General features: G+C 35.8%; 1 protein-coding gene across 1 annotated transcript in view; it reads right to left on the bottom strand.

Moving 5' to 3' along the window:
• The window catches only part of LOC140158628 (integrin alpha-9-like), a 105,225-nt gene continuing 84,028 nt past the window's right edge, over positions 1 to 21,197 (bottom strand). The window contains exons 10-25 of the mRNA XM_072181790.1: positions 19,207 to 19,301; positions 18,440 to 18,576; positions 16,414 to 16,571; positions 15,467 to 15,630; positions 14,602 to 14,769; positions 13,973 to 14,052; positions 12,825 to 12,969; positions 10,760 to 10,891; positions 9,359 to 9,528; positions 7,952 to 8,177; positions 6,974 to 7,081; positions 6,242 to 6,406; positions 4,907 to 5,023; positions 4,077 to 4,187; positions 3,445 to 3,564; positions 1 to 2,855 (exon numbers count right to left, since the gene is read on the bottom strand). Of these exons, the coding sequence (XP_072037891.1) occupies positions 2,790 to 2,855; positions 3,445 to 3,564; positions 4,077 to 4,187; positions 4,907 to 5,023; positions 6,242 to 6,406; positions 6,974 to 7,081; positions 7,952 to 8,177; positions 9,359 to 9,528; positions 10,760 to 10,891; positions 12,825 to 12,969; positions 13,973 to 14,052; positions 14,602 to 14,769; positions 15,467 to 15,630; positions 16,414 to 16,571; positions 18,440 to 18,576; positions 19,207 to 19,301 (2,162 nt within the window). The 3' untranslated portion in view covers positions 1 to 2,789. The remainder of the gene's footprint in view (positions 2,856 to 3,444; positions 3,565 to 4,076; positions 4,188 to 4,906; positions 5,024 to 6,241; positions 6,407 to 6,973; positions 7,082 to 7,951; positions 8,178 to 9,358; positions 9,529 to 10,759; positions 10,892 to 12,824; positions 12,970 to 13,972; positions 14,053 to 14,601; positions 14,770 to 15,466; positions 15,631 to 16,413; positions 16,572 to 18,439; positions 18,577 to 19,206; positions 19,302 to 21,197) is intronic.

The raw sequence follows: 21,197 nt of genomic DNA on the forward strand, positions 1-21,197 counted from the left end.
TCTTTTTCCACATCGCTGGCAATAAATATCAAACAGTCATAATTGGCGGTCATTTCAAATCATCCCCAAGTCAACGAGGTTTAAGAAAGTTCTCTCATTGTTAATTGTTGGTTATGCATACCTGTACAAAATACAATGCCTGGTAACCCACCACTTGAACAGGATTTAGCAATATAAGCAAACAAAGACCAGAGCTATAGCCATCTAAGGTAGAAGCTTATTATCCACTTCAACAATAGGATTATTGATTAGTTTTTGACTATCGAAATGAGACGGATGTCGGGCCAGCTTAAGTTACCGATGAATATGACCTTCGTACACATTTTACACCGTAACTCAGAATACAATTTAGGGAATTTACGGCTCATTTGTGCTGCCGGGTCACAAATGACTACATCTACACTGCCCAGGGCTAAGCGACACCAAGACGTATGTCCATTAGCTGCTGTCAGAATGACTACATCTACATTGCCCAGTGCTAAGCGGCACTAAAACGTATGTCCATTAGCTGCTGTCAGAATGACTACATCTACACTGCCTAGGACTCCGTGGCACAAAGATGTGTCTCCATTAGCATCTGTACAAATGCTGTATCGATATGGCCCAGTGGCACCAAAGTTTAACTCTATTATTCACAAAAATGACATTTTAATCTTCAGATTGATCATTCCTTGTACTATAGTTGGAATTCCAATTGAATGAACATAGCTTGCAATAGTGTGACATTTGTTTGCGTACACTGCATGATGTACGCCAGCACGTGCAACAGTAACGCCGAAGTGAATCCAACCATAACAACAGTCTAGGTCAATATCAGCTTGTAAATGAGAATGTCAACATCTACACACACAGTTACCAATCCAAAGGGAAGACAGATGAATCTCCATGGTCATCTCTGATTGATACTCCTCTCATTACTCAAATAGTGACTTTGTGCTGCGGAGCCCTGGACAAAAGTGAGATCATTTACACAATAGCTACAGGAGATACATCTTTGTGCCGCTGAATCATCAATGTCACCTATAGTGGCCTCTATCACCTTGTCAATCACCCTTCATGAGACATAAATGTTTAACCCCTGAGCACTACATGCTGATCTAACATTGCCTCTGATCGGTCAATTACATGATATCTCCACTTTAATCATCAATCAGAATGGAGCTTTGTTAATAATTCACCCTAATTTTTTTGCGCGGTGAAATTATTCTAACAATGTTGCTGATTGGTCCAATTCATAATGAAAACTTCTTTTTGACCAATAGGCAGGTAGTTTTCATGGGGTTAATAGTTAAAAAATTTCAATGTCATATTGGTCCACATTTTGTGACACTTTCTAAGACTTCCATCAGCATTTAGTTAGAGGGTCTGCCTTATTGTTAGCACTGCATACAAGTATGTAAACCATATACTTCTATAGATATGAGTTGATGTACAGCATTTTATACCCCTCCAAATTCCTGCCAATCTATACCCAAGCATATCCAGCTCTATATAGTAGAACAGTCAGTTTGTCATATAGGTAAAAGCAATACATGTACGAGCGTATACTATCTAACTTCAAAGCTGTGCAAAAAGAACAATTTACACTAAGTACTATTAATGTTTATACTTCAGTTTTCAGCACAAATGATATAATATTGCCACATCTAAACCCAGCACTAAAAGCAAATACATTCATCTTCCTTTCAGACCATTATAAATGTATATACATTACTAAAATGGTGTCACCCAAGTAAGAGTTTTGTTTTACTTTTAATTTAAAAACTAAACAGGCCAAATAAGCCCAAACATAGGACATGTTCTAAGAATCAACACATGATTTGGGTACCTCCTTGATACATTACAAGTAGACTAAAATACCTATGAAGGCTTTCAATAATCTCCAAAATATATTATCTAAAATGTGAAGTGCCAGATTAGTCTGTGAATTTGCAAATGAATCCATACAGTGAAATATTGACCCAATAATGATGAGTGGAAAGTTTAATTTTCACCTTTTGCTTATAAATCTTTTAAGTGTTAAAATTGGCACACTCCAGATGTTCTTTGCTTCAACAATAATATGTGTCTGAGTGGTGCAAAGGTTACCACATTGGTATTAGACACAAAATACATGACAGCGTTGTCAATTACCAGGCAGGTAGGGTGGGTATTTATAATATATTCCCCTTAAGCAAAACCACCATTGTTTAACCCTAACTTACTGGAGGCTTTTTTGGCAGAAGGGAAGGAAAGAAGGAAGGAAGAAGATGAGAGAATTTTTCTCTTGTCTGAAGTTTTGAATCCTCAACCCCTCGGGTCCTAGACAGATGAACGGCAATAGCGTGCAATGGAGGGGTACCTTAACCGGCCATTACCGTGCACACATGTGCTTTCACATGATGACGTAATCGCATCTGGTGGGATACTTGCACTCACAGTTGCTTGCTGCTGTAGCTTTTGGTAGGGTTATGGTTAGTGGCCATCTACACTGTAGGGGATACTCTGGTATATGGCTAACATCATACAACATAGCTACCAATTAATTGCTGATGTAGCCATGGAGTACCTATCTGTACGACAGTTGATACACTGTGTACACATGAGCACACATTTAGACAATTGTATGCATATTACAACACAGGTATTGGGCACTCTTTGGTATCAATGATCTGAGTATTGACCTTAAATCCCAGAGAGCAGCATGGCTATGGGGGTCTTGCTGAAGGACCTGGCTGTGTAACTATATTTCTATCTACTGAAGCACCCATAAGACACATGAATTGTACATCTATCATCTAAGTTGTTCATCACAAGTTTGCTGCTTGCTGCATCTTTTCCATCTCATCTTTGGTTTTTCTTTTGAAGAATCCACACTGCAAAGAAATAAAGATACCACACACATTAAAGTTAACAATGAATTGCATAAGATTACTGTTGGATGTAGATGTGATCTGCTTTATTTACTTGTGTCACCCACAATACTTGATAAAAACTTTGGGACAATTTGAGTAGGCTGATGTAAATGATGTCCTCAAATTCCCTACCAATTTTGAATCCTATAATTTGAATGGTGGAGGATGGTAGAAAAGCTTTTCAGCATATCAAAAACATCAGAAATACGGCAGGATAATGGCAAGTGTTGCTCACACAGCTTTTCTTGAGAAGTGCAGTTTTCACTGTTTTGAAATTGGTGAAAATTGTGTGTTTGACCTCAGAATTATACTTTTTTCAATAAGTTGAAACAATTTCAGTTGAAAATTTAATGTTTGTACTTGTGTAAGTTATAAAGGACTGCCAACTTAAAAGACCACATCTAGCTTAGTGAATCCATACTAAAGTATGCAACATGCTTCATGTTATCTACATATTTTTGTACCATATTAGGCTTCACATATTTTTTTACTCACATGTTTCTCATTCCTTAATACTAAAAAATAATGAAAAAATACCATGTATACTTACTTTATATAATATTAGTATGATTATTACTAGTAATAGGAATCCCCCTAGAATACTGAGTAGTATTATCCACCAGGCTACAGGTTGGCTGGGTGGTTTGTCTGTCACAACACCAGTGGCAAGCTGAAAAACAACACAAAGACACTTTTGCTTAGATTTTGTTTCAACTGATAATTGTCAAATGAATTTGTTGCAGGAAGCAGTAGTACACAAACCACCTTAGGCAAAAATTAATACATTTTATGTCTCAAAGCCCATGGCAGGTTCAAAAATGAATGCGGATTGTTTTTTAAAATGTTTTTGTTAAAGTTTTTTTTATTTTAATTTTGAATTAAGATGTCATTTGCAAGTGTTCAAAAGTACACAGAATATAATTGAGGTTCATTCAAAACATTTCATGATTTTATGGCAAAAAACTATTAAAAGAAGTGAATTTGGTGTTTCAGCTGAAATGGACAAGCTAAGAAACACAAACGCGCACGGGGAGTTTGAGACATAACATTATTTTTTTAGCCTTATGAACTATTTAACTAAGAAAACAACAAAGAATGATGAAACCAAAAAGCTGGGCACTTTCAATGCAATAGTGTCAATCAATAAGATTCAGAAAGAAGTATTTAATGTGAATGTCTTACATTATAATAATCTGGTTCATGATCTTCTGGTTGCCTATGTGCACCATCAGGAGCATTGACTTCAATGATTGACTGACTAACGACCTCCTTGAATCGCAGAAAAAGCTCAGACTGAAAGTAAAAGAAGGAAAATAGAGATCACATGAAAAACTTGTAATATTATATTTGTAAACAAATCAATTTCTAATTCACATTTTCTCTATATCCATTGTATTTCTCTGTCTTAAGTCAGATGAACTGTCGATTATATTAAGTAATGTAGATGGTGGCCACATTATCTAAATAATTTGGACAGTTCAACAAACTTTGAACAAAAGATATAGATGCATGTGGCACTAGTCACATTACCTGGCTTGTTGCTCAATGTTATAGTTGATTTGAGGTTTTGACCATTATCATGGTCTCAATCTCAAACCAACTAACATCTCACCAGTCCTGAACAGCACAAACATAGTGGTCTGTTTCTCACCTTTTACCTAATACATAATATAACAGCCCTGAGTTGAAATTGGGCACACTTGTATTTCCTAGAACAATCCAACTGTAGGTGACTGCACTTTGATTACACTTGGTCAGTCCCCATGCTTGTGGCAGTAAAATGGGACTCCAGGATAGAGTGTCATAATCGTAACTTCCAAATCATAATGTTTAAGGTTTTAAAATAAAGGTGACAGTCCCAAACAGGATTTCAATGGGGTGAGAGAGGGCTTCAAATGGAGTCCTCCATTCAGGTTATCCCATTTAAAATTCAACCTCCCTGTATGTAAGAATAAAGTCATATCTTCCATAGGGGATGTATGGATTTTAACTGGAATATCCCAATGTCTTACCTCTAAGAAAGTAGGTACCCATAGTAATGACTCGATTACTACTGCAAAGGTGTCTGCACTTTGTAACTCTACATTAATTGCACACTTTAATGTCACACACAGCGCATTGCTACACGCCTGCAAATATAAAACAAAGGAAAATAATCACTATTCAATAGCATTTATATTTCTATGATATTTCCTCTTTTCTGTAATTTTTTCTGGAGGCAAAATGACCCTAAAATATCATTGAAAGCTTGAAAATTTGGCAAAAAATTGATGATTTTTTTTGCAAACATATTTTAAAAATGTTCTAAATTTTTTAAAAAAATTTTCAGTCAAAATCAATCAATTTTGGCCCCCAAATGGCTTATTTTACATAATTTTAGCAAAAAAGTAAAAAAAAAAAATCTCAGAATGCAAAAACTGGATCAGTCGGGCCTGTAAAACAGGGTTGTTTTTTCGTCACCTTAACTAGAAATTACTGTTTGAAATATTCCAGCCCATAATAAAGTTGTATAAAAAAGAAAAGGAAGGCTAGATCTTACAATAAGGTATGCCATATGGACCCATATTTATATCAAGTTTGTAAGAAAATTGGATCCATTTTTATACCAGAGATAAAATCTTAACACAAAATCTTAACAACATTCTTACAAAGTTTCAACAACAGAAAACAAAATTTGGGCTCCAGTTAGGTGTAAATGGGGCATTTTGTTTTACACCAAAATTGGCCAAAAAGGGAGACCATTATTATACCAGAGCTCAAAATAGAGACCAATATTTGAGGAACATCCCACGCCCCCACAAGCTGCACTTTGCGCTTTATTCCACAAGTATGCAACATTCTTAAATTAATCAGAGGGTACATGACAGGTACTCGATTCTGAAGTTACACCACTAGTTGTTAAATATACACAAAGACCACAGATGGAAATTATCTTGTGCTTTCACCAGCGGGATCATCAGTTGATTGCCACCTGTCTTGGGTGTTTCAGCCCTCTTATAATCAAGACTCCCTCAGAGGTGGGGGAGGGGCAGCAGTGATAAACACCACCTCCCGCTGGTGAGGTTCTAATAACACTAAAACTATGCTTTTAGCATCTGCTGCTAAATAAATAATCTGAAAATGTAACAGGCACAGGCCAGCCAACCAAAGAGATCAAGCACCAGTTGACTATGTCAGCTTGACAAAGCAAGACGCTTTGCCCTTGTAGGGATATGCAATCACTGTCAAAAGGGGGACCTGTGTATATGTACCCCCAGATGACCAAACTAGTCTGTAGTAAGCAGACCGGATCCGGCACCCCTAACCCTTCCATGCAGCTGAAATCACTTAACCCTAGCTAAACTTACCAATTGTTTGCTGCTCTTTGATGCGACTGCATGTGCCCCTTCATACACCTCCTCCCATCTTGTTGGAGCTGTAGCTTTAGTTTTGTTCACATAATGTTCTTCTAATCTGTATTGTTGTAAATCTAATATTTCTTTAATATTGCAAGTCGCAGGCACTCCCTTTGTCTGAATAAAAGAATATGCATAGAGAGTGGATATAAATATTATTATACATCGGTAATAATTCAATCTATATAAGGAATTAAAGCCTTTCATAAATATACAGGGTGTCTCAAAAAGAACTGTATTTTCATCAATTCAAATTTTAGTGCTTAATTGTCCAAAGAAAATGTTTCACTCCTGTACTAAATAAAGAAGTAATTAATATATAGTTCTTATGAAGCTCAAAACAATGTTTACAAAACATCTTTAAAAGGTAAGTAGCTAGTGTTCACATATGTTTGTAAAAAGATTATAAAGTTACGAGAAATATAATTATAAACCCAATACTCATAATCACAATGTCTAAACTTGTTCTGAATTCTGTGACTGTGATAGTATGAAACATAAAAAAAAGGTTTTGCCACCACCCCAAACACCCCCCGCCCACACACATGCAAATATTAAGATTTGAGTATCATTTACAGTTTGGTCAAATTAAAGAATCAAAGTCAAAATGTTTCATTTAGCAAAAAAGGATAATATTGTTTTTAATTCCACAATATTTGAAGAACTTCTTCATATGATACTTACATAAATATTCTTAATATAAATGAGCCAATCTCCATTAGATAGTCGCCATGGTATTGAGACATACACTACCGAGTCAAACGGCAGACGACCTGGTCCTCTATTAAATGCCTGTATAGAAATGTACAAATCAACCATAATAATACAAACTATCAAGATTATCTCATTGCAACATTCACCCACTCAAAATCTAAGAACAAAATTCCCAAATATGTAACTTCGTCTGTGGTAAAAGATCTTTTCTTTGCATTTAGCCAAAGTTTGCAACTTTTTTGGTGATTTTTTTATTATTATAATTATTATTATTACACAATACTTATACGGCGCTCTACGGAGCACACGGCGCCTTACAAAAGCGACATAAACATAGTATAGCATGAAATGCAGAAAAATTAACTCTGGAACAAGTGTGTTTTCAGGCATTTTTTTAATATAGACACTGACGCCGATTCCCTGATGTCAACGGGGAGACTATTCCAGATTGGCAAATCAAATATTTTACTCACTTTTCGTTTTTAATTATTTTCGTTTTGCCTATCACCAATAATAGAAACAATCCTACAAATGAAACTCCTTAGTCTTAAAAGTTGGAACCATTAAAAACTCTTTCATATTTGTTAGTTGTAAACTTCCATTGTAATACTCACTATTATTGGAATGTCCAAAATGCAACCCCCATAGCTCTGACAGCTCAAAATGCCCCTTTAAATGCTCTCTCACACCATGCTACAATTTCATGGTCACAATTGGATTATAACATCAGTATATTACTACAGTAAATGTTTTATTTCTTCCAAGTTACGTGTTGTGAGTCGAATGTATATGGGAGTGAATGCAGAAATGGTATACAGCCATACTGATTGGCTGATAAACTGTCATGACAAAAGATGGTCGAAACAATGGTCATCGGTGCATAGAAGAGGTGGCGAGCTTGCCTTTTCTACGTGATTAGATTTACTTTACAAAACCTTACACTCTCACCTCAAACACAAGCGAGAATGGTGGTCCAATGGCTTCCTCATCTAACAATTGAATTTCCTCTGTGACGTTCTGCACCACCACATCAACATCATATTCTGATTTCATTCCTTCCAACTTTTCATTGGAGATAACACCAGCAGCAACAAGTGCCTGGATTAGAAATATGTCTGCATTCTCTGAGGATGTTTTATTACTCTCGTAATACACAGAAGCTGGGTCAGATACTCTATATAAGAAAAGCAACACAAAATCATGGGTATATGGTATGGTAAAGACATAATTGTGATATTTCTCCTCGCTCCCATCCACTGTGTAGAATGTGCAGGTTACATGGTGGGTGCCCGGCGTCTTGTGGTTCGAATGGTCACGTAAAATGGCGGTTCCGTGTGTCAGACGAGTCAAACCTGAGCACGTAAAAGTTGCAGGCCTTATCGAAAAGAGTAGGGGGATCATCCCCGGGCTTGTTACCTGCACCCTCCCTAGGTCCCAGGGCAGTAGTAGTAGTTGTTCATACAGTGATTGTAGTAGATTAGTTGTGTTAATGTCATGTTGTGAAATGGTGATTTAGATAGATGTTCAAAGTACACTGCTGAGCAGTGGTGCGCCTGAAATATAGGCGGGGATTCTCTAATCCAATCCAATACATGCCAGCCTGAGCAATGCTCACTGGCTCAAGTGCCCATCTCATTTTCCTTGTTGTTTGAATTAGCTTGTTGTGGAGGTTTGCCACTCCACCCGCACAACAAGATTGTTTTACCTTCCCAGTACTATATATATCAGAGGTGTAAGTGAGTTAACGATCCACTCCCTGAAAAACATGCGAACCTAAGGCGAGCACCATGCCAAATTTCCGGAATTCCGCGGGTGCAAGGGGGCTTGTCTGGGGAATAGGCTGCAGGGTATCACCCCCTCCAAAAAAGGGTGTTTTTTTGCTCTTTTTATGATAAATTATCATCATCCAATTCCGGAAATGTAAAAAAATAAATAAAATTAAAACAATATTTTATTTTATTTGTTTTTTATATTTCCGGAATTTTTTTTTGTTGCCACATTTCCGGAATTCTTACACCTCTGTATATATGCCAATAATAGAGGTAAGGGCCTTGTTCAAGTGCCCAACACAATGGCACCACCGGAGCTTGAACCCGCAACCTGATTATGAGTAAGCATCTGAACCGCTGTGCAAGCGGGGCATCTCTTTAGAATTTGTGTGCACCAAATAGTATGTTTCTAGAAACTGCAATAATTGTGACAAAAAAATCTTTTGTGCAAGATTGAATAATGGTCAGCACTGGTATTGACAACATAAGGTGTGTTTGATGCAACACATCACATATGACTGTCTTATGTGGGGAACATAATGCCAATAAAGAATTATTTTAAACAATAAACATTGCCCAAACCTACCCTTTAACAGTAGTATCTGCAAGCACCACCACAGGAATCTGAGGATCATATATATTATTAGATGGTTTCGTCTCTGTGCTAATTGTGCTGGCTTCCACAGAAAAATCAAGGACATTTCTGTTGTGTTCATATGTTACACCACCGACGTCAAATCGCAATTGAATTGCGCACTGAAGGAGAAAAACAATTAATTGTCAGGTCAAAAATTGTCCACAAGTTACATAACCTATAAAAAATAATGCACTCATTCAATATCTATAATCTGAGGTATGTATGTTACTGGTTGGAATGATATATGTGACATGTCATGTCAAAAGGAGACACTTTTGGGCAGGTTATCAATTTTAACATATCTTAAATATAGAGATATTTTGCTCCACAATGCCGTTTCCCCAATGAAATCGGATATTCCTAAGCGAAGATATTGAGTTTGTAAGTTATGGTATTTTAAAATTGGAAATTGAGATATCGGCCTTTAAAAACATTATTGACAATGTTGAGAGTAGGAATTACCTAGAAAAATGTCTCAAAAATACAAGATGCCAGTTATATTCCGGTCTGAAACTATCAGACAATATTTTAAACATTAATAACGTCACAAATTTGCAACAAACCCAAATTGTGAAAAAATCACCCCCAGGCAGATTTTTGGCTATTTCTCCATTTACAATCCTGCTCCAAAGTGTCTCCTTTTGATATGGCACGTCACATATAACATTCAAGTTGCAGTTTCACAAACTGTGATAGGTCAATAAGCAAGTTGCATCTGCTCACATGCCTATGCAAGCTGCTTCTACTGCCCTACTTGCTGATATTTCAACATTGCTCCATTTATATATCAGCAATGATTTTATGGTGGACATGAAATAGGCTGCAAGATAGACTCCAGACAAAAAGTGCTTTGAAAACTATTTTAATATACTCCAATTGTTTGCAGATCCATATAGCAACCAAAATTTATGATTAGATAAACCTTCAAAGACACCAGTATAAGCTTCTTCATCCAAGTCATATCACTTTTAATCCAACTTGTTGTTATGAGGCTAAAAAAATAGTTGACTTGCCCTTTGGGTACCAACACCTGGGTCGGTGAGTTGATTTAAGATTATGCTTGGGAAAACAGCACACAACAAGTTTACTGTTCATATTGCCCAATATCTGATTTGGCACAGGTGTTAAGCATGGGTCCTAGGCAAAACAAGATGCGCATGCATAAAACTAGGCAAAAAACATTGAAAACTGCTGACCAAATGTTTTGTATGATGTCACATGTCAATTTATCTATACTAGCAAACACAAAACTAGCTAAGTTGTTGAACCATGAGAGCAATGCTATATTACTTCTACCAATCCTTAATGTATTTTTTTTTCAGCATGTTATAATTATGTAAGTCTATTTACCTCTGTCATAGATCTCATAGGGTTACCAATGATACATTCTACAGCTGCTGTATTGTTAATATATTCCACTGGTTCACATCTTACTACTTCATCAATATTGCAAGAAGCTTCATCCCCTGATATGCATGTGAACTGCAACATAAAATAACATTCATATCAAACTGTTAACTCCAAGCTCTCAGAAATTAAGCTGTTTTGTTTGCTTTATTTCATCCAACAGTTTAAGGCCTTGTGACACCATCCATTGGATGAAAAGCGACCCAAAGCAATAAATGCTTACCGGTATATAAAGGGTTCACAAAAAATAACTCCCCCCTAAAATTACAAAACATTTTTTTACATAACTTGACATACATTTCGTGGATTTGAAAAATTTAAAAACCTGTGAATAAAGAAATTGTTTTTCTACCCTCCCAACGTTCTTTCGTCTGAAAATCTTTTTGTTTTGGCCAAAAATAATCACATTTTCTAAAAATGATGCTTTCAGAAAAAGTTGCACTTTTCAACATCCTCATTTATGTCAAAATTAGCTTCAACAAATCAATATTTTGCACTGCGTGATGGTTGTATGGGTGACTAAGGGTTCAGAGACAAAAAGGTGAAGGAAAATACACACTAAATCAATCGTAACATTGATACTGAGAAAGTTTTGTACATTACAGGTATGGGATGTTGAAAAGCGCAACTTTTTTTAAAGCATCATTTTGGAAAGATGTGATTATTTTTGACCAAAACAAAAAATATTTTGAGAAGGGATAACTTTGGTAGGGTAGCAAAAGATGCCTTTATTCACAGGTTTTTTAATTTTTCAAATCAACGAAATGAATGTTAAGTTATGCAAAGAAATGTTTTGTAACTCCTAAATTGATTTTACCATTTTTGAAAGACCGGCTCAATAAAAACCCCTTACATGTTAATTAGTCATTGTTTTATACTGCAAGATGATTGCATGGGTGACTGGGTAATCGTATACATGAAAATTAAAGAAAACAAAAACACCATTAAATAAATCAAAACATTGATATCAAGAATGTTTTTGTACATTAAATGTATAGGATGTGGAAAAGTGCAACTTTTTCTGAAAGCATCATTTTGGAAAATGTGATTATTTTTGGCCAAAACAAAAAGATTTTTTAATGAAAGAACTTTGGGAGGGTAAGAAAATGATTTCTTTTTATTCACAGGTTTTAGATTTTTCAAAACAACGAAATCTATGTCAAGTTATGCAAAGAAATGTCTTGTAATTTTAGCGGGGGAGTTATTTTTTGTGAACCCTTTATGACTTGGGCAGTCCAATAAGGAGGGTTAGGGTGCATAAGGGTAATTAATGTTGGGTTGTGGTCACTAACAATAGAAAGATAGTATACCATCATCACACATTGTATTGTGGAACCTGGAAATTGTTGTATATTCTAATGTACAGTAAATCTTGATTTTAACTTTAATGTTCAACCACAGACTGCCAAAGACCATGTATCAACAGTCAAAGTCCCTGTGCATTGTATGCTGTAAATTCTAGCATATTAACAAGGGCTGATTGTTCGATCATTGTGCCGTGTCTAATAATCACGCCATCATTGCGTGTCTTCGCATATACGTGATAGAGCGTTGCATGCCTTCACGATAGACCGTAAAAATACGCGGTACGTGCATAGCAGTTTTGCCTATCGCATTTCATGGAACAATTGGCCTCATTATCAGGGGATACTGAGACTTTGACTGCTTGTATGCGGTCTGTGATCTTTTTCATCCATGTGTTCAACACATACAAAAAAAAGTTACTCAAGTATATAAACATGATTATAATTTATAGTTGTAATGCACAACAGTTCCCCCTATACAGCCCCCTTGGAAGTAAGCTTGGATTGTCATCCTTGCACTGACAGACGAAAATGAAAAAATTTACCTCCCTGGTATAATGTTATGATATTGGGAAACCCTGCAGGGCAAATATCCAGAAATGGGCCTCTCAGAATGTGATCACTGCTTGTAGTCGCTTAACTATAACCTTATTACACATTTAATTAACTTCCTTTCTCCCCCTGTAAACTAAGATAAATCTTACCCGGCTTTGTTCCAGCGCTTCAAACCGAATATCCCTGGAATGTCTTATTATGACCTTGGCATCATGAGCTTCCTCTCCGACATTACTCACTTTCAGACTTGTACGCATAGTTAAATAGGCACCAAGGGTGTAGTACGGTTCACCACTGTTTATAGGATTAAAATGATAATATCAATAATTTTAAAACTTAAAACACCTAGAAGTGCAATGGCCCCTCTCATCTTTAATGACACTGCAAGTGGGCCAAAATTACATACATGTAGATGTTTTTTCAGTATACTATAAATGTAATAAATGTTTTTTTGGTTAGCTATTTTTCAATATGACTGTGTATATTAGTATAGTCCCCTGTGACCCTCACATCGAAATCAGCAGATGTTGTGACCCCACAGAAATTATAAAGATAATACGGAAAATATGTAAAAGAATCTAAACCAACAGAGAAGTTCAGTTACTATCTTGTTTTGAAATCTAGCAAGAAGGTTTCAATGGGTGTGTCGTCCAACGGCTTGAAAACCTGACGGCCCACCAACTGAAACCTTGTTGCTTAATTGCTACTTATTTAAGAAATTATGTTAGGCCATCTTAATAGTTTGTCTCAAAGCTCTTCCCAAGTTGAAAATGTAATGCGGAATGGGGTTTTAGGGTTTTTTTTACTTTAATTTTTTTTATCAAGTGGGAAGTTACAAAGGAAATTTTAACTTGTATATGAAGAGCTTTGTTACAAAATCCCTTAAATCCATGTGCCCAATATTGAGAACACATCAGAAAATCATCAAAAAAATCACTGATATAAGGGGGTTTGCAACAAAAGCAGTTTTTGGCGGGATGCTTGGGTAGGATAAGCATCCCGCCAAAAACTGCTTTTGTTGAAAACCCCCTTATATCAGTGATTGTTTTGATGTTTTCTCAAAATTGTGCAAGTGGATGGATGTAAGGGGTTTTGCAACAAAGCTCTTCATATGCTGTCTTTTACCTCTGAAGAAGTCAGACGTGAGATTTTTGTGTGGTAGATTTTGAAGGAAAAAAACAGCAGAAAATATTTTATACTTGATTAGCCGGCAATTTCACTAATGCGCAGGGGAGCTTTGAGATGAACTATAGAACACAATGTAAATACAATCAAGGTTTTGTTATGGTAATCTTACTCTGGGAAGATGACTTCACCAGTGAGTTGCAGGTCAGTCTGACAGATAGCATCTGAACCACAATCTCGAATGAATTGAAGCTGTAAAAAGAACAAAAATGGAATGGAAATCAACACTCTTGAGTAAATATAAAGTTGTATACATGTGTTACTTTAGGTATAGGTGAACATAGTATTTGGTTTTGTTACTCTAATGTCAATAAGTCCAAACTTATGCTCCTGTAAATTTAAAGAAGCATGCACCAGATACCAGATACACTCCACAAAAAGAGCACTTGGCAATGGTGCCCAGACACTCTCAGTTGTCAACTATAAACTATAAATAAACTATTTTATTGAGCAAAAATTAAGTCACCATCATAAAAACTCCCCTTATTTTGATTCTAAAATGAACGAAACTATAGTTTATGCCATGTCTTCAGTTACGCGTATTGCAAGCGTGTGTGAGTATAATGCACTAGGTCTACTCCTACAAAGTGCTACATACACACACCTCTACAAGCGAGTTAAACGTTATCAATACACGTACTTGATGATGTGGGGTCGTCTATGGCCTGCGATTGTCCAATCAGATTATGTGTCTATGAACAAGACCACTCTCACTGAATAAGAATATGTTACAATACCTACCTCCTCAACATATGTACCATTACCACAGATATTCTCATCAATAATTGGTGGTAGACCACCAGGAAATTTGATTGGGTTATCTCCTCTGGGATTCTCAACAAACGGATATTCATGAACCCCATAGTACACATGAAAGTCAACAGGCTCAAGGAAGTCCTCAGCAGTTTTCTGTAAAAATAGAAAAAAAGCAGAGTTGATTATTCTGAGATCTATTTACAAGTGGTAAATAAGTATAGTGGTTCTTCAAGTCAAGCAGACATGAGTTTGAGTCTGTGAAAACAAATTGATGCAATAATTTATTGGTACGTAAGACAGAACTATCAAAGCTTTTAAGCTTAAAAGATGGTATATGGTATTCAAGTTGAAATATGCCTATTGAAGAATAAATTTGTTTGTTTTTTATTGAAAATAGAAAATGAAGTTCTGGTGAACTTACATGTCATAAATTGAAACAAAAACCAACATCATTCCCAGTTGAGAGCCTATTCAACTTTACCACATGAAATTGCAGCAGACTGCTGGTCCATCTATAAGAGTCATGAGTCTCATCAGCAGCCAATTCGCTGTCGTAGTGCATGTTAGAATATGACCGTTGCTAGGCCAACTGGATCACACTTTCTTTGTTACGAACCACTGATCGAAATGATCACAACACAAAGCTTATGGCATATTCGGAACAGGTGTATGAGCCCAGGCTTGGAGCAGTAACCAATGGTTACTAACGTGCACTACGACAAGAGATTGGCATAATACTTTACCCCTTTGATGTAAAAAACTTAATCTGTACAAGTCTTGGCGCTTCTCCAAGAAATACAAAGTGCCTCTAAGTTATTCATATTAGGAGTACACCATCTGTGTTTCTTACCTCTAAATATGCCATGTACGGTCCATAGCAGGTTTTTTTGTCAGCCTTAGCTGCCAGTAATCTGTAAATAGATGACTCTTGCATACCATCCTCTAAGAAATAGAACCTCCCTGGAAATCCCTGTGTCACCTTTTCATAGTCTGCAGTCAATTCAACATCCATGTCTGAAATTAAAAAAGAAAGAAAATAAGTTTAATTTAAATCTGTTCTTAAAGCCAAAAACAAATGATTAATATTTTCAGGCACATGTACCATCTTATCTTGTCTATGTATTTTGTTATTTGATTTTCTGTGTTATGGTTATTATTTGTTGAAAATTTTGTCTCGGAGATGATCATATCTGGCCTTAATGGCCTCTCTATCATCTTTTCAATTTCATTATTTATTTTTAGGATATTGTATGAAATTAAAAATGAGCTTTTTAACTCCAAAAGAACATTGAAATAAAACATTGATTCTGAAAAAAAGGAAAAACAAAAACAAAACACATTTTGCATTGTTTTATGAAACTGCATGCACCTAAACCTGTCAGCCCAGGAGCAAAAATAGAACTTGTTTTGGCAAAAGTAGAATTATTTTCCCTGTCAAAGTGTATTGCGGAGAATACACTTATTCACTATGGAATTTCACATTTTGTTTCCTTTTTTCTGGGCATGTCACTCCGGCAAAATCCCAACAAATTTGTCCCCGCACAGGCAGGTATGTCCTAAGTTTTTACTCTGGTATATCTGCCTATGCATGTCATGTTTCAATTTGTAAATTCATGTTTAAATGTGCTAGTGTGCGATGCGTAATTCTTCTTTCCCCTGTACATTCATGTTTAAATGTGCTAGTGTGCAATGCGTAATTCTTCTTTCCCCTGTACATTCATGTTTAAATGTGCTAGTGTGCAATGCATAATTCTTCTTTCCCCTGTACATATCCTCATAGTTTTTGCCAACACTCACCCATACTCTCAGGAGTACCTGGTGCTTCATAGAAGAAACACACAGAAACCTCAACACATGTAATAGGTTTGCCATCCAATTCACAGTTTTGTATATCTGGATCCATTGGGTCTGGGTTCATTACCAGCCATATTTCCAAGTTAGCAACCGGTCTTGTCCTGAAATAAAATGAACAGAAATTCACAATTATTATTATTTAATTCACATTTTGAAATCTGAATCCACTTGGTGTGGGTCACATCTCACCAGTCACAACCAACTGTAGTCTGTAGTAGCAATAGGTCTTGTCTTTAAACAAATGGGAAAAGTAGCACATGCATGCAACATAGACTTTTCACTTAAATGAACACAGCAGCCAACAATGTGACGATTAGAGGTTAATAACTGCGCATCGGTTATTTGGAGGGCATTGTGGAAAATCTAAACATTTTGCCTTTGGAACCAAGGGATATCGCGAGGTCCAAAGCAAAATGTTTAGATTTTTCACAATGCCTGACATATTACCGATGCAAAGCTATTCATTCATAACCGTCACTTATATCTCTTCACTTTACAAAATACCCAAAATTTTCCTCAAAAGTTTGTAAAAATAAACAATTTTTACATTTTAACTTTTTAAAAATCAAATGGGCTAAAACAGGACGAACAATAACAAAAGTGCGTATCGCAATCTGTGCAAATATGGAAGTGCGCATTCCAAATATGGCGGCCAGTGCGGGTTCAGTTTGTTTCATGCACAACATGGCGCGTGCGGAGGTTACTAATATTTATTTATATGCATTTTGCAGTCAATTGTGAGATATTAATGATCTCCATTTGTGTTTGCATTTTTACAAATAATAAAATATGATTGGATCACACGCATCGCGTATATTCAAGAGGTTATGAATTGTCCATGTACACTTTCTAATGAACACCTGTGTGCACATGATGCAGAAGTGAATCCAACCATGCCAAAGCACTTTTGATTGGTTAACATTTTCAATAAGGTTATCCAAGGTCATGCATTTGCGTTGTATTTTGAAATGTGATTGTGGTCCGAAAGCTGTTGGCAGCCTAACCATCTGATGTGCACATTTTTGAAATGATCTAAATGGCAATCATGAAGCATGTCCTGAACGCAATCTAATAAAGGCAAACCTGATTCTCGTGCAAGTGAAGGCATCAAATTACTAACTAATGTTAACACATACCAAGGCAAGCAGTATATGTTAAGGATAGCCATTAACACCTCAGAACAGGTTACTTGTAATATTTTAAGAAATAAACATTAGCTATTATGATTAAATGGGAGTCAAATTGACTTATTTAAGCTTATGCATTTGGTGGAACAGTTAGGCAAAATACGGTAAAACTGGACATTTTAGTGCTACATTTTCCCCCAGTTTCGCATTTCAAGGAGACATTGTATTGCGAAAATAGCAACTTGCGGATGTATTCCTTTTGTGTGTAGTTCACTGAATGGAAACTTTAGAATCGCAAATTTAAAAACAAGTGAAACAGTTCAAAATTGGCAAAGAGCAAAAAAGTACTTTTGCAAAAATGTGGTACTTTTGCAGTAGTTGTTATTGTACAGAGACACCATTGTCATTATATTTTACGTGGTATATCGAAAACAGACACTTTTGGGCAGGATCGTAAATGGAGAAATAGCCAAAAATCTGCCCGGGATGATTTTTTTACAATTTGGGCTTGTTGCAAATTTGTGATATTAATAATGTTTAAAATATTGTCTGATAGTTTCAGAAATATAATTGGCATCTTGTATTTTTTCATACATTTTTCAAGGTCATTCCTACTCTCAGCATTGTCAATAATATTTTTAATGGCTGACATCTCAATTTCCAATTTTATTATACCATAACTTACGAACTCAATATCTTCGCTTAGGAATGTCTGATTTCATTGGGGAAAACGGCGTTGTGGAGCAAAATATCTCTATATTTAAGATATGTAAAAACCTCAAAATTGATGACCTGCCCAAAAGTGTCTGTTTTTGACAAGGCACGTCACATATTATACTTACTTGAACAAAATGACTATGTCACTAGCTGGAGCCCCTACAACAATATCTGGTATAAAATTTAAATCTGAATCTTGTCCTCCAGTCACAGATAAACCAAAACTCTTGATATTTGGAACAAATTCTCTGCCAGCTAGTCTCTGCAATTAAAGTAAAGGGAAAATAATGTTAATGTAAGAGATTAGACCTGGATAATGACTTTGATTCGCTGGAATCTCAGCTGTGTGTAACACTTGCACTGTTTATACAGTGTGTGAAATATGCACTTTGTAGAGTCACTGCTATCATAAGTCCACATTTTAATAGGCCTATATGTCAGTGTGTATTAATTACTGAGCAAAGCAATGTACCGTAACCACTCGGGTATAAGCCCACCTTTGGCTATAAGCCCACCCCCTATTTTTCAAAACATTCTGGGAACAAGGGTGCACTCAGGTATAAGCCCAGTCCTAAATTTTGGCCAAGTTCTTAAACCAAATCAATGCTTTGCTCTCATATTTAAGAACAAATAAAAAAAAATATCAGTTGATAATTAACATTCCACACTTAAGAAATTGACATAGATGATAGAAATTACTGATACATTGGGCATATACAAATGGGGGGGGGGGTGGTTCTTATTTTTAAATTCAAGCACTAGCCCTTCCCTGGTTATAACCCCACCCCCATTTTTGAAGTGAAATCTGCAATCTAGGGGGGTGGGCTTATACCCGAGTGGTTACGGTAATAATTCCACCAATGTTGCGTATGACATTTTGCATGCATCGTACCTGAGAGTATTTCATTTGAATACCACTTGCTGAACCAAAGTACACATACACTGCTCCTGAGTTATCATCTTCCCATGGTGCACCAATTACTACATCTGAAAACAACAAAATGTCACATGCACATGTTAGGAGTCATTCAACATTTTCACAATTTTCTCATATGTGACCCGATCTGGTCCACGGAGGCCAAAAGAGGCATTATTGAAAATTTAGTCATTATTATTATTACTTTTAAATACACATATTAAGCTATCCTATACTGAAAACACCAAAGGTCTAGCATACTTGGTTCTAAAGAACTTTATGAAGTTTTGTGATGTATATTTTCTTATGAATGTTATTGTTTTTTACTCCATATTTTTGCTTTTATCTCAATTTCAAATTTGCCACCTTTGGCCCCCATGAACCAGATCGTGTCACATATACATGTACACCCCATACATATCTTTTCAACATCCTCCCTCATACATACACAAACCTGGTGTTGCTTTAATCGCATTCTGTCTGATTACACCTGGTGAGGGGGCACACAAACATTGGAACCTCTTTCTGTGACACATATTGGGAGCTGTTTAAATATATAATGAACATTGGAAAAATCTGTATATAATATAGTTTTCATGTATTGTTGCTATTCCTAATTAATGCATGACTCCATTTGAAATCTACACCCCCTGTGTGGGAGATTAAGGTCATTAAGTTCATGTCTTCCATAGAAGGTGTATGGATTTCAACTGGATTTAACCAATACCTTTTTTGGTACACATCAGGAACAATTGTAACATTTAGCCTATTTTCTGCAAGAGCATAGGTCACTGAACTCAATACCAAAAGACACCACCCCATCACACCAGCCTCCCCATCTGCTGCTATGATCATATAGCACTATCTTCATTCTCCTCTGAGTTTTGACAACTGACAATTCCAATTAGAGATCCCCTCAACTATGATATCAAATATTGCCATGTTTACAAGTTGATAGGCAATGGTAAATTGATTTTCTCACTAGTAATAGTGTTCTATCTTTTAAATCTATGCATTAAAAGACCTGTATAATTATGAAGAGTTTCAATGCATGCGCTGCCCAATGTTATTTTTTATCAAGATATAGCACTATCTGTGATCTGTATGAAAGTGTAAGAATATATGAAATATTTGCTAAAGGCAAGGCTATACAATTCACCATTAGGTGTTTTTTTTCATATTTTGAAGAATTGACAAAAAGAAAGAAAAACATGCTGAAAAATGTGAAGCTCCATTTAATTGTGCAATTCTTACCCCCCAAAAAAAAATTGCTTGCTTCTCCTGACCAACCCTAATTGCAAAAATTGGGATACAAGTTTTTAAGGTGCAAAAGAATACCAACCCTTATTTAAGAAATTCCAGAAATGTGACTGTCCATCACAAATGGGATGTAATATCAGCATTTCACTTTTTGAGATATTGGACAAGCATATTTTCCTCAAAATAAGCTTTATACTGACATATTAGTGTCCCTGATGCTTATTTGAAAGGAAGCAAAAAGTCGGTAAAAGAATTGTGAAATCCTTTGTTTTGTAATGATTGTGAGGTTCAGTGGACCATATCTTAAAACAAGGTCTTCTGCTATACAGCCCATTTGTGGTGGATGGTCACAAATTCCTTTTTTTATTCAGAATTGTCGATATCCTGAAAAGTTTTCTTTAAATTTTTTCACACTTTGAAACTATTTTAAAACATGAATGAAGCAAAACAGTAAAAATATATTTTAAATTACAATATTAAGGCTATTAACCACAATATTAAGGCTATTAAGCTAATTAGGTCTATGTAAATATGTTTTTGCTATGAAATAAAAACAATAAATATTTGACTCAACAATTTGGTTTACAAAGAGCGTGCGAGGGTAAGCAAACAATTGATTGTTTTGGCCTGATTAGATCGTTTTTGTCTTATCTCTATATAGTATGTTAGTACACTTGCTATTGCAAAAATATGACTTGTGATAATTT

This window comes from Amphiura filiformis, chromosome 8 (assembly GCF_039555335.1).
Source record: "Amphiura filiformis chromosome 8, Afil_fr2py, whole genome shotgun sequence".
Taxonomy (NCBI): Eukaryota; Metazoa; Echinodermata; class Ophiuroidea; order Amphilepidida; family Amphiuridae; genus Amphiura; species Amphiura filiformis.